This window comes from Trichosurus vulpecula, chromosome 1 (assembly GCF_011100635.1).
Source record: "Trichosurus vulpecula isolate mTriVul1 chromosome 1, mTriVul1.pri, whole genome shotgun sequence".
Classification (NCBI taxonomy): Eukaryota; Metazoa; Chordata; class Mammalia; order Diprotodontia; family Phalangeridae; genus Trichosurus; species Trichosurus vulpecula.
In genome coordinates, this window is record NC_050573.1 from 412,268,718 (window position 1) to 412,283,166 (window position 14,449).

Sequence of the window (14,449 nt, forward strand, 5' to 3'; positions counted from 1 at the left end):
TACTTATTCTACCTTCTATATGGAGTGTCTCTCATACTTTGTGATACAGAACTGCATAGGCATATTCACAAATATTGTTGATGTTGTGTTTATTGCCTTACTGATACAGATTACTACTTTATGCAGACTAACAACATTATGTTGAATGAATTGTTTTGATAAAAACAGATAATATTCCAGAAGGAAAAAAAATAGATACTTGCAACTACAACTACTTAGTCTAGCAGTCATATGAATGTCTCAAAAAGCAACTAGGAATCAGCAAATTCTAAGTCAAACTCGAGAGGAAATTATCTTTCTTCTGAATCTCAGAAAGCATAAATGCACACACACACCAACATATACATACATATTAACATGGAATTCTAGAACTGGAAGGGACATCAATCAAGCATCAAACATTTATTAAGCATCTACTATGTTCTAGACACTGTACAAAGTACTAGGGATCTAAAAGAAGCAAAATACAGTCCCTGTCCTCAAAGATCTCACAATCTAATGGGGGACACAACATGTAAACACATACATACAAGTAAGTTATATACAGGACAAATAAGAAATAATTAACAGAGGGAAGGAAACTAAAATTAAGAGGAGTTGGGAAAGGCTTCCTATAAAAGATGACATTTTAGTTCACATTTAAAGGAAGCTAAGGAAGTTTGTAGGCAGAGTTGAGGAAGGGGAATGTTCCAAGCATGGGCAGGATTGGTGGCCAACAAACATGATTGGAGCTGAGAAATATCAAAGGAATTGTCTAAAACATTCATTTTAAAGATGAAGAAATGAATGGCTGAGACATTAAGTGACTTTCCCAAGCCACATTGCTAATAGGTAATAATGATGAGACTAGGAATTCCTCATCTGCAAAGTGGAAATTTGTATTAGATGATCTTCAAGGTCTTCTGCACTTAAAAATAATATAAAATGTCACCAAATAATTTTGATTGCAAAAGAACTTTGTTCACATGGCAAGACTAAGAGCTAACAGATGAACAATTTGTGTGTTCTACTGGGATCATTGTAATGTTAAGAGAATGGAAAGAGTATCATGAATCTGGTGTACATACCCTTATTGTGAAATAATAGGAGAATATAGATTACAGTGGCCCAGGAAGGGCAAGCCAGGATGACATCTGCATTCCTGCATGATCTATGGTCACTGGCCTCAGTTCTCCAACTTGAATGAGAAAGATATTAGCAACACCCTATCCCAAGCAATGGAAGTTGTCCACTTGCACTCTCCCATTTTCTGCATATTCAAGGTTAAAGAATAGGGTTCCAGCTGTTGGCAGGAAAGTTTTATTATGTCTCTTTCTTTATACACTCTGAGCACAAAACTTTCTTTTCCCTAAATAGAGATTCATCACAGAATAACACATATTAAGATGTTACTAGAGAAAAGGGCGCTAAAGGATCAAGATTTTTTTTTCATTCTGAGCTACAATAGAGATATGTTGCAACTTTTTTGATTATCCATAAATGATAATTTCTTGATCTCACAGAAACTGACTGAATGATTCCTTGGTTGTTTTTTTAATGGGAAAACAAAACCCCTGACATTTTCATGAAAGTGACTTATATAAGATATTATGGAGAGAACTCTAGCTCAATTTAAGATAAAATGATGACCTCTGATTAGTGAAGCTCAGATTGCCACTTCTGGAGGCTGGCTATCAAATGATCCTATGAAGGAGATTCTCATCTTTTTTGTTTCTTTTTTTTAGATCTTTCTACTTGTGCACCACTAAGGTATTCTCAAACCAACCTTCACTGAGGGGATGAAGTAATAGCTAAATCTATATTTAATTTGAATGTGGGTGACCAAATAGTATTAGACACCTCATAAGGTTCTTCTCTCTCTCTCTCTCTCTCTCTCTCTCTCTCTCTCTCTCTCTCTCTCTCTCTCCCTCTCTCCCTCTCTTTCCAGGGAGTATAGAGAGACAGCAAAAGAAAGTACTCCAGAATTCTTAAACTTGAAATCTGTCCTGAGTGACTGATAATACTTAGAAGGCTTCCTTAATTAATGATTTAATTAGTTTAAGCAAGAGTATCACAAACATGACTATTTTGTCAAATCAACAATCATTTATTAAGTGCCTACTATGTGCCAAGTACTATACTAAGCAATGGTGATACAAAGGCAAAATAATAAGTAGATAGATAGATTGATAGATAGATAGCCCCTACTTTCAAGGAGCTCATAGTCCAAAGGGGGAAATGATGTACAAATAACTATATATGAAAAAGATAAATATAGGATAAATTGGAGATAATCAGTAGAGGGAAGAGACTTCCAAAAAAAGGGAGGAGGGGTGGACTGTTTTGAGAAAAGCTTCATGTAGAAGAGAGAATTTTATCTGGGTCTTGAAAGAAGTCAGGGAATCCAGGAAGTGTCGATGAAGAGAGAGAAAATTCCAGGTATACAGAATAATGGGAAGGTAGGAGTAACACAGGTAATGAAGGACTTTGAACACTAAATGAAAGATTTTATGTTTGATCATCCAGGTGATAGGAATGAGGACACGGTTATATACCTGCTTTAGGAAGAGAAAAGTCATGAACTCAGAATATAATGTAATGATCAGCAGACCAATGGTTCTGCTGTTCTGCGCAAAGCAATAATTACAGGTTAAAAGTCAATTTGAGTAAAAGCATTTCATATGCCAAAGAGACAGTGATGCAAACATCCATACTTCCAAAATGAGGCATCATGTATTCTAAGATGTACATCATTTGTTTATGTCTAAATTCATTTTGAAAATGACACCCCTAGATATCATTATTTGTAGATATATTATTTTATGTAGATTGTAATAATCAGTGCTAGAATCTCTACATATAAGGAGCAACAATATATCTTCAATTTTTGATAAGTGAAGGCTCCATTTTGGTGCTTGGGCACTATCTATAATCCCTGTTCCCCTGCTTTCTATCATCTACCTTTTTTTAATCTTCCTTCTTTTTAGCCCCTCATTAGAGTCCGGGCAGAAAGAAGGGGGAAAAGGTTAACCTATTTTGCTTCTGGGGGGAAAGCATGTTGCTAATTTATATCTACAGAAATAATGAAATTTCAGAATTATGTTTAGACTACAATTGAGTTATACTATTTCATTACCTCCTCCCACCAGTTACAAAAATAGCTTTTATTCACTTTAACAGTACCTTAAGTTTTACAAAGTGTTTTTCAGATATTAACTTACTAGGTTCCACAACAACCCAGCGATGGAATTATCATTAGCTCCATTAAAAACTGAGGCTCAGAAACGAGAGCTTGTGAATGGCCACAAAGTTCCTCGATGTCAAAGAAAGTATTTGTACCCAAAGTCTCTCTAGTTCAAAATCCCCCACACTAAATATACCACATGTTTAAGGCCATTTTGAGAATGTCACAGACACTAAATGCCTCTTACTTCCACTATGGGAAATTAGTGAGATATTTCTTTTTGATTGTTATTTACCTTGGATTTGGGTTTAAAAAATTCTTGATAAAGCAAGACACCTTCCCTCTACAGGGGAAAAAATTAGTGATAATAACAATAGCTAAAAATTTACATGGCACCTTTCATCCATAATTTCATTCCATCCTTTCAACAACCTACCAAGTGGGCACTGTGGAGATAATTATCCCCATTTTACAGACCAGGAAAATGAGGTTTAGTGAGGTAAAAAGACATGACTAAGGTCACATAGATGATATCAGAGACTACATTCAAACCCAAATTTTCCCTGCTTCTCGTTTGCTGTGACACACAACTGAAGCCTTTAGCTTTACTTTCTTAAATTCATTACATTTCATTTTAAACATGTTGTATATCTATATTTTAAGAATGATCCAAGTTAGGCCTTTTCAGCACTGCATTATGCAGTGTTTTTTTATTGCATGTCATTTACCAAATCCTGTGAACCAAAATGTCATTGAGAAACATACACAAAATACTCTGCTACAGAATGTTGCAGAAAGCAACTGTTCAAAAAGTTCAATTTATTGACTTGTATAAGCCTAAATCAAAAAGTAAGTACACTGAACCATGAATGTGCTAAAAAAAAGTTTCTCTAGTCAAGAAAATTACTTTTTAAAATTATAGATTCTGAATCTCCCCTAGGAGGATACTGCACACACCTATCCACTTTATTCTCTACTTCCTCTCTTCACAATATCTCTCTGTCTCTGTTTCTCTGTCTTTGTCTCTGTGTCTCTGTCTCTCTGTGTCTCAAATTCTGTGTGTGTGTGTGTGTGTGTGTGTATGTGTCTGTCTGTCTGTCTCTGTCTATGTTTCTCTGTCTGTCTGTCTGTCTGTCTGTCTCTGTCTGTGGGTGTGTGTGCATTTCTATTTCTCTTTGTCTGCCTATGTCTGGATATCCATTTCTTTCCATGTCTACCTCAATTCCTTTTTCCCTCTTTCTGTTTTGTCTGTATCTCTCTCTTACTCCCTCTATTGAACCCCCCCCCCCCCGCAAAAAATAGTTTGAAAGGATAACTGAAGGTAGCCTTTGGGTTTGGATGGGGGTAGAAGGCACAGTCAGAGGGTTGTGAGAGGGAGGGGCACTGTGTTGAAAGGAGTGGTAGAGGTTATCCATGAAACCCTTTGGAGCATGTTTAGGTAGTTTTGAAGGGATGGGGGGTGGGGCCTGGAGAGAAAGCTGCTACTTTCTGGTAGGGCCAGGAGTGATATTCAATAGCTGGTATAATCAATCTAGGAAAATGTTAACTACCTGAAATGACTGAGGAAGCTTTAGAAACATCCATTCTTATGGTTGTGATGAATTTTAGGTCATTTTCATTACATAAACCTTGTTTTTGTTATTTCTATTAAGAACTCTTTTCCCATATAAATGCTCTAATACAAGCATTTGTTGTTCAGTCATTTCAGTTATGTGACTTGATTTGGGGTTTTCTTGGCAAAGATACTGAAGTGGTTTGCCATTTCCTTCTCCAGATCATTTTCAGAGGAGGAAACTGAGGAAAACAAAGTGACTTGCCCAGGGTAACCCAACAAGTAAGTGTCTGAGGCTGGATTTAAACTCAGGTCTTCCTGACTCTAGGCCCAGCTTTGTTTCCACTGCATCACATAGCCGTCTTAATACATGCATACATATGGTCTAAAGGCATGACAAGAAACAAAGGAGGGAAAAAAGATTCTGTGTTCAGAATTGTGTGGAACATTGATCAATGGTCACAATGAAAGAAAGTAATTTAGGGTGGGGTGTGGATGTTTCAAGGCCATTACCAAGGAAGGAAAGAATTTTGAACTTTTTGATTTAGCCGAATAGAGACAGCTGTACTGATTTCCATATAGAGTACAGGTAGAAGAAAGTCATAGGGCAAAGTGACAGGGTTCTCCCAGGGCAATTCAGAAAAGCAAATAAGTCATTTAGTGAGTATTATACAACTAAAATGTTTCATGTACAGTTAGATTTTATGCGCACTGACGATTTTGTGAGGTAAGCAAACTTATGGGTTGATTACATATATATGAAAAAAAAATCCTCAGTTCATTATTATTAGGTAAATACCCCTCCTATCTGTAGTTGCTAACCAGCTGATTGTCATCAGCAGTCCATCATCCTGAAAAATGTAAGACCTCAGTCCATAGATTCACTGTGCCCTAGGATTGTTCAGGCTGGAATTTATATATAACAATTTCTCTCCTGCATGTCTAATTCTCATTACTGTTAAAAGATACTTAAACACAGCATGGATAAGCTCAACTAAAGCTCAACAGAAAGAAAAAAATATCTACAAACTATTCTGAAATGAAATGTAAGGCCTTTACAATTACTATGTGAAAATATTTAAAGAAACAACTGTTTGTGTTCAGCACCATAGATGCCCTTAAAGTTTCAAGTGACCTACTACTTTTCTATAGATCTACATTATACCATTCCATTCCATAGAATGAATAAGCCCAGATCAGAATAGTAATAGTAGATCAGCTAAAATATCTCTTTCATAACCAAACTTTACAGATATACATAACAATTTATTAATCCTGTCTATTTTAATAGAAACCTATTAATTAAGATGTTTAGAAAATTCTCCAGATAGAACACAAGATAAACATACATTCTTCCCATACTTTTTATAGTATTCTCTAATCTTACCTAGTAGGGAATTCAAATTCACTCCTTGGTTGCATTTTAATGAAGGCATTTTCATATTATATATATTTATATCACACCAAATATGCTCCAAAAAATACTCATCTTTTTTAATTGAAGAAGCTCATGACATCCAGAAACACATTTTTCAACAGTTAATTTAAAACTTATGTTTTTTCTATTTCATCATATAAAAAATTTGAAATAAATATTGAAGGTATCTTACCTCTTCCCACTGATGTATATATCTAATTAACCTTGAAAGTCGTAGTAAACGTAAGAGACTGAGAATTTTTGTAAACCTCACAATTCGAAGAGCTCTGGCAGTCTTGTAAACTTCAGAGTCCATTCCTTTTTCTACTATGAGAAAGATATAATCCACTGGTATCGATGAGATGAAGTCAACAACAAACCAACTTTTTAAATAATTCATCTTGATAACTTTAGGGTCCAGGATGATTTCCGAACTGTCTTCATTGACAGTCCCAGTCCTAAAATTCATTATCAAGTCCAACAGGAAAACAGTGTCTGATGCCACATTGAAAATAATCCATGGAGTTGTTGTTTGCTCTGTAAAGAATGTGATGCCAACCGGTATGATGACAAGATTTCCAACCATCATTATAAGCATTATTAAATCCCAGTAAAACCTAAAATATTAAAGAAAAGATTTTTTAAAAATATTTCTTTATCCATCTCAATATCACCTCTTTTCACTTGTTTACCTGCAGCTACATTTGTCCACTAAATTTGAATATTAGTAGTCATTTAAACTTACATTTTAGCTCAAAAAGACATAAAATAGATTCTAGAAGGAGCATCTATCAAATACTTCACTAATATAATGTCACTGATATATTGCCACCTGAACTCTTTTGATTGAATAGAAATGAATATGTGTGTGTGTGTGTGTGTGTGTGTGTGTGTATACACTCTCTTAAGGCTAATATGCACTGTTTATGCTTTGCGAAGTCTAGACTTTAGACTAGACAATCAACAAAACAACAAATTAAACCATGATTTATAGTGATTTATGATTTCTGAGATGTAAATAATCACACTGAAAATTTATCAGGTCTGTTAGAGTTGGCTCCAGCTCACTCTTTGATAGTATGGTAGAAGACCAAGAAGAGACAAGAAAAATATGGAAGATCCTCAGTGGTTTACACTTGAAAGTTTTTTATGAATAACTTCTGAAAAAGTAAATTACTTTCAGAATTTGCTGTAAAATATTTTACTTAAATTAATTACTGTTATCAAGGATCATTAAGTAGTACCTATAGTATAGGAAGCCCCTTTTTACATTAAATTGCACAGGTTAAATTAACAAAGAATTATATTTAATTAATTTCTTTGAAATTTCTTGGGGATTTCCAGAATGTTCTGCTTTTTCCCTGAGATTTCATCCAATAAAAATTCTAACTTTCATCAGGAAGGAAAATAGCAATTTTTACTTTATTCTGCTACCTTAAAAATCTAGATCCTTATAATTACCATGTCTATAATTCCTTTTTAATCTATTTTATAAACACCTATCACAGTGATCCATCATCAGGACACCCAAACAACTTTTGACATTTCAAATGACATCTTTTCTTTTAAATAATTTTTTACTGATATAAAAAGCTCTTGACTCCCTATATATGTGGAATGTTATGCCAGAGGGAAATTTTTCATTTTATATTTATAAAGCTTAATTAGTAGTAAGTGACTACTATATTTTTCTTTAAATGAGCCATCTTTCAAAGTGCTTTGCTATATGTCAATAATCTATTCACTAACTAAAAGATCCATAGTTGTTAAAGTGCTATTTCTAAAAATATAAAAAAAATAATGAAAAGTACATTTGTGTGCTGTAAACCAAAAAGAAAGATTCTAGATATAGAGGTCTCCATATTCTGTAGATAAATGAATTTACCATGGAGAATTTCATTGCATAAATAAAATAAATTTCCATTAAACAGAACCATTAAACATGAAACAAACTACCTAGCCATGAACAGTGAATGGAGTAGTAGGGTATTACCTGAAGATCTCAGCTAACAATATTTGACCTAATCTATATGGAAAATAACAGCACATTAAAGAAGCTTACAGCCTTCCAGTTATGACAAGAATCCAAGATAGGAAAACCCTATCTAAAAGGTAAATATATGGCATTCTGAATGCATTCTAAATCTCCAAGTGAAAACCTAGGAGTTCATTTACATGGGAAATACAAATGTCTGATGTCAATCATGCAGGTGTTGGCAATTTCAGTGAAAAGTGTTCTTGGTCCCTGTCCAAATACAAGCCCCAAATTCATCAGATAACACCCAGGAGAAAGAATCAATGTAAGTATCATCTAAGCTAATGAATAGATGGAAAGGAAATATCATCACATTCTAGATGAAGGCTTAAAAGAAAGGATAGATTTTGGTTAGGGAAGAGAGGTCAGGGTGGGAAAAGATTAGAAAACTGAAGTCAAAAGATTTGATGGGTTTGATGAGTATGAATGAAATCAGTACACACTGTCAATAAATCTATTTTATTGTACTAATACCAATTACTACATTTATTCAGTGAACAAATAAGTTTAAAAGTGTGTGTATATAAGATGAATAATACCTTTTAAATATACTTATTTCATTGAATTGGCAATTTTTATTTTTTCCAATCTTCTGGGGGTGGGTAACTCCCAACATTACATTTGTTTAAGTTTTTTTTGTCCTGATTCCAGTTCCCAAGTTACCAACTGCATACATGTCAAATAAAGGAGAAAATTATGTAGACCGTTAAAAAAAAAAAGTCTGGGCTTTGGTTTCACAGAATTATAGACTTAAAGGTGGAAAGAACCTTATAGATAATTAAGTTCCTTCCCCTCATTTTGCAAATGAGGAAACTAAGGCATAGAACAGGTTCATAGATTGAGAATTAAAATGAACTTGAGGTGTCATATACTGGGTGTTCCTGAAGTCTGGACATATAGGCAAAAATGCATATTTTCAAGAAATGAAATGAATGAAATTTTCAACATTTTATTTAATTGGAATATTAACAAATAACATCTTCAATATGATTTCCATCATTTGTGATGCAAAGGTTGATGAGATTTTCAAGATTTACATGAACTCAATGCAATAACTCCACATTGCCATCAGTTTTAGCACATTCACTCTTTATGTGTTCAATTAAGTGTGTTGCATCTGTTATTTTCATTGACTACATCTTCTCCTTTAGCATACACCAGAAAAAGAAGTCAAGGGGACTAAAGTCTGTTAATATTCCAAATATTTCAAAATATACATTTTTGCCTATGTGTCCAGACTTTAGCAACATCCTGTAGTCCAGTGCCATGATTTTACAGATGAGGGAAGTGAGGCCCAAACTGGTCAGCAGAATATAATTCTAGATAGTGTGAATGACTTGAATACAAATTCTGTCTCAGATATTTACTAAATATATGTCCCTGTGCAAGTCACTTAACCTCTCTGTGCTTCATTTTCCTCATCTATAAAATGAGGGGTTTATACTCCATGACCTCTGAGGTTCTTATGACCCTAAATTCCTGTCACTTTCCAAGGTTCTTTTGCTAGAATTTCCTGGATAAATGTCTCCTCTCTCCACTTCACTTTCCATGAGGAAAAACAAACCAATTTACTGAGATGAGATGATGTGGGAAAAAGAGCATAAACAGTATGAAACATGCATATAATGCCTTTGGAAAACTATCTAACCACAACAAACAACCAGTAATTTAGAATAAAAAGGAAAAAAGATAACTTGTCCAAACCAGTTACTTGACTGCTAATTGACACACTGACTTTTTCACTTTTCAAGAAGTTGTGTTATCATCACAATTACAAACAATATCAGATCTAAAAATAATTTATCACTTCTACTCTACTAGGAAGAAATTACAAATTCCATTCATTCTATCTTATGATAATAAGAATAACTTAATACTATGGTATAGTATCGCATAATACTATAGTATATACTATAGAAGCATAATTCTGTTCTTCTGAAAAATAAAAGTAATCCTTCCTAAGGATAGGCTGATTCAGGAGGTACTGATTTCCCTCTCACTAGTAGTCTTCAAGACAAAGTTGAAAGTCTACTTGGGTACACCGTCGAATCTGCATTTGCCATATGCAGCAAGGTTTTGGAGGTCAATTCTCTCTGAATGTCTTATACTCAGAAGGTCATCTTTAAGCCTGGACATATGCATCTTAAGAATAATGTTTGGTCACCTCTACTCAGGAAAGAACAGCAGCAGAAGAAGCAAAGAGAACACAGGTTTAGGCTTGCCTCATTAGTACATGTGTTAGCTGTGATATTCTAGTCAATTCACCATTTCTTCTTGATAGAAATGATAGAGAAACGTGGTCCCTACTCTCATTCCACGCAGGAGAGTTACTTGACACATGAGTCCAGGGGAAATAAAAGAGCCAGAGATAAATAGTCCCTGAAGTCCATTTAGTGATTGGCTCTTCCTGCAAAGCAACCAATTAAACGATACCATGGGACTTCATCATTTCCAAACTATCCAAGTATTGAGGTACCCTGAAATAATTTTTGCTTCTCTAAGTTAAATCAAAAATCAGGTGTAATTCAGCTAGGTGGCACAGTGAGTAGAGCACCGGCCCTGGAGTCAGGAGGACCTGAGTTCAAATCCAGCCTCAGACACGACACACTTACTAGCTGTGTGACCTTGGGCAAGTCACTTAACCCCAATTGCCCTGCCTTCCCCTCAAAAAAAAAACTGGGGATGATGGAGGGGAGGGCAGATGGGGGTGGAGGTAATCAAAACAAACACTTTGGAAAGGGGACAGGGTCAAGGGAGAAAATTCAATAAAGGGGGATGGGTTGGGAAGGAACAAAATGTAGTTAGCCTTTCACAACATGAGTATTGTGGAAGGGTTATACATAATGATACATGTGTGGCCTAGGTTGAATTGCTCTACTTCTTAGGGAGGGTGGGTGGGAAGGGAAGAGGGGAGAGAATTTGGAACTCAAAGTTTTAAAATCAGATGTTCAAAAACAAAAAAAGTTTTTGCATGCAACTAAAAAATAAGATACACAGGCAATGGGGTGTAGAAATTTATCTTGCCCTACAAGAAAGGAAGGGAAAAGGGGTTGAGAGGGGAGGGGGGTGATAGAGGGGAGGGCTGACTGGGGAACAGGGCAACCAGAATATAAGCCATCTTGGAGTGGGGGGGAGGGTAGAAATGGGGAGAAAATTTGTAATTCAAACTGTTGTGAAAATCAATGCTGAAAACCAAATATGTTAAATAAATTTAAATTAAAAAAAAATCAGGTGTACCTCCATGGAGAAATTATAGGAGGGCATGGGAAAGGTTAAGAGGGCTTACTTAGGTTGTAATAAGCATCTTTGGAGGGAGTACTCACAATGCAAAGACTGCAGAGTACATTACTATATTGATGTATCTCTAAAGAAAACAGTTGATATTATGAACATTCTGAGAATATATGTGTGCCTCCATTAAGAAAATCTGATATAGTCACATGCAAAAGAGACATCTCACTAGTGATTTTTAAATAATAAAAAGTTTTTCTTAAACTTTGAATAAGGATTAATTCTTCATTCCATTACAGAATGGACATTTGAAATGCGATTATTCAATTTACAAACATCTGATTTACACATTTTTTCAAGGACACAGGTATTGAGTAACATGAGGAAACTATCCAGTCTGTCACTGCAAATAGAGAAACTTAGTTCCTACTACTTCAATGAGAAAATAGACGACCCTTCAAGGCCTCCACAGTAGATAACTGACCTTTAATCTTGAAAGGTTCTCTGATCCATTTTCTTATGCTTAAATACTTCACTTCCCACATACAAAGAGGATTCATACAATGGGTCTAGTTCTTTAGGAGAAACACATTCTTTGACTAAGCTTTTCAAAGTATACTTCTCAGCTGTGCACATCATTAGATCTAATGCTCTACTTTGCCCTCTTTCAAAAAAAATGTATCACATATATAGCTTTAAGTCAGAAGCTAGAGAACTCAAATTCAGGTTTTACCTTTAGACTAACACCCAAAAACAGTTTAGACCTCAAAAGAAATTCAGGGCACTAAGTGAAATTTTAAGGATAAGTTTTTTGAAAAATAATCATCCGAACTATCTCTACCATTATTTGAAACATATTCACACTATTTAATTTGAAGTTTACTATGGATATCAAATATTCTTTCACATGTGGTGCCAGTATGCTCAAACCTGTACAGAACACATGGGGAAGATGAGAGTAGATAGATAGATAGATAGAAAGATGGATAGATAGATGGATAGATGGATGGATAGATAGATAGATAGAGACAAAAGTAGATAGACACATTCATAAATGTTGATTCCTAAACATCTCAGAAAAGAGAAATTGGAACCTTTCCAGAGGAAAGAGAACAGTCTGGAGAAAAGACCAGAAACTAGGGCAAGTAAGGAAAGGTTGAAGAAACCTCTGGATAAAAAAATATATATATAGGGGAAACATGATTCTATTTGTGGAGCACTGTCATATGGGAAAGGAATTAGACTTGTTCTATTGGCCAAAGTTGGCAGAACAAGAGAAAGATGTTGAAATGCAGAATTATTCTTGATATAAAGGGAGACTTCTTAATAATTAGCATCATCCCAAAGTGAAATGAATTGGTTTGAGAGGTAGTGGGTTCCCCTCACTAGATGTCTTCAAGCAGATGAATTACCATTGATTGAGGACAATGTAGAGAAGATTCTAATTCAGCGGCAAGTGGATTCTGACTTCCTTTTGAACTGAGATTCTGTGATTCAGCAACTTAACCCACACAGGCATGCCAAGGATACCCAAATCTTTGTGTCTAGCCTAACTTCTCCAAGCTCCAATCTTTCATTTCTATGTACCTTTGGACATTTTCACCTATTTGTCATCTCAGTGACCCAAACTCAATATATTGAAAACTAATTCATGAACTTCTTCTGAACAAACTTCTCCTCATGAGTGCACCTGCTCCTTGGTGCACAATGATTTTTTTTCAATACTTCATACTTGAAATATTAGCCTCCTTTTGCTCCTCCCTGGCCAGTAGCAATAGTAAATCATCCACTAATTCATATCAACTTCTTGTCTATTATATCTTTCACATTCATCCCTTCTTTCCATTTCCAGTACTCTAATTTAGGCTCCCATTATCACAGAATCATAGTTGGAAAGAATGTTACTCTATTTCTTGGTATAGAAGGAAAGATGACTGTGGAACATTCAAGTAGAGATGTCTAATAGGCAGTTGGTGTTATAGAACAGGAAATAAGGCTAAATGTGTAGATCTTTAAAATAATCTACATAGAGTTAATAATTGAACTCATGGAAGATAATGAGATCTCTAGGAAGTGAGAAGCAAAGAGAGCCTGTGGCAGAAACCTGGGGTACACACGCCAAGGGGGGTGAAGAATGGGTCATTGTTGAACAAAGACTGAGAAGAGCCTATCAGACAGGAAGAAGAGATCAGTGTCTTGAAAATTAATGGATGAGAGAGTATCTAGGAGAATAAAGTTTATAAAAATCTATCTGTTGCTTTCTCAAATCTTAATCAAAGATGCCCTCAAGGCCTCTGTGGCTTATTCACATAATGATTTTATATAGGAAAGTGGGTATGCGAGTTGTTAAATTCATAATAAAAAAGAAAATTTGTGTTTAAAAAAACCTGTTTCTTCTTGCTTTAGGATAAAGAAAGAAACCAGCTATCAGTTCCTTTATTTGCCTCTTCAAAGTGAATCAGTGTGATATTCTTTCATTTGCATTTAGCTATAATTTCCTCTTTCAGTTTTATTTATATTAAGGATTAAGACTGACATGACTCAATTGTTCTCTTAGTTTTTCTACCTTTGGCCTCTGGACAAAGAATTTACATTGAGTGTATGAATATTTAAATTAATGTTTATAGGGGGTCTAAAAGTCATGTGAGTCTTACCATTCTTTGCCCCCTTCTCTGTCATGCTGCCTCCATCATGGCAGAAGTGGAAGGGGGATACACTGGACAAAGGCAAAAATTACTTTTTAAATTTTTTTCATGGGGTGCATTTCAGAGAAATTTTTACTAGTATACAAATTTATTCATATTAATCATTTTTAGAAATCCTCTCTTATTTACAATCTGCTTCTCTGCTACAATAATAGCCTAGAAGAAAAACTGTCTTCCAATTCCTACTAAAAGGGGTTATTTTTTATTTGTATTAGACCAAACTATTAATTTAACATACTAAGAAAAAAAAACATACCTATCCTCCATCTTGTCAAATCAAATAATTGATTCCCCATTTTCTGTTGCCTTTTTGTTGTATTCTATAGTATTAGACAACCTCTCCTTG

The 14,449-nt window shown here is 34.9% G+C and overlaps 1 protein-coding gene across 1 annotated transcript in view; it reads right to left on the reverse strand.

The window, feature by feature from the left end:
• Positions 1-3,045: 3,045 nt before the first annotated feature.
• LOC118839190 (potassium/sodium hyperpolarization-activated cyclic nucleotide-gated channel 1-like) overlaps positions 3,046-14,449 on the reverse strand; it is a 67,050-nt gene continuing 55,646 nt past the window's right edge. Inside the window, exons 3-4 of the mRNA XM_036746648.1 lie at positions 6,326-6,749; positions 3,046-3,051 (exon numbers count right to left, since the gene is read on the reverse strand). Of these exons, the coding sequence (XP_036602543.1) occupies positions 3,046-3,051; positions 6,326-6,749 (430 nt within the window). The remainder of the gene's footprint in view (positions 3,052-6,325; positions 6,750-14,449) is intronic.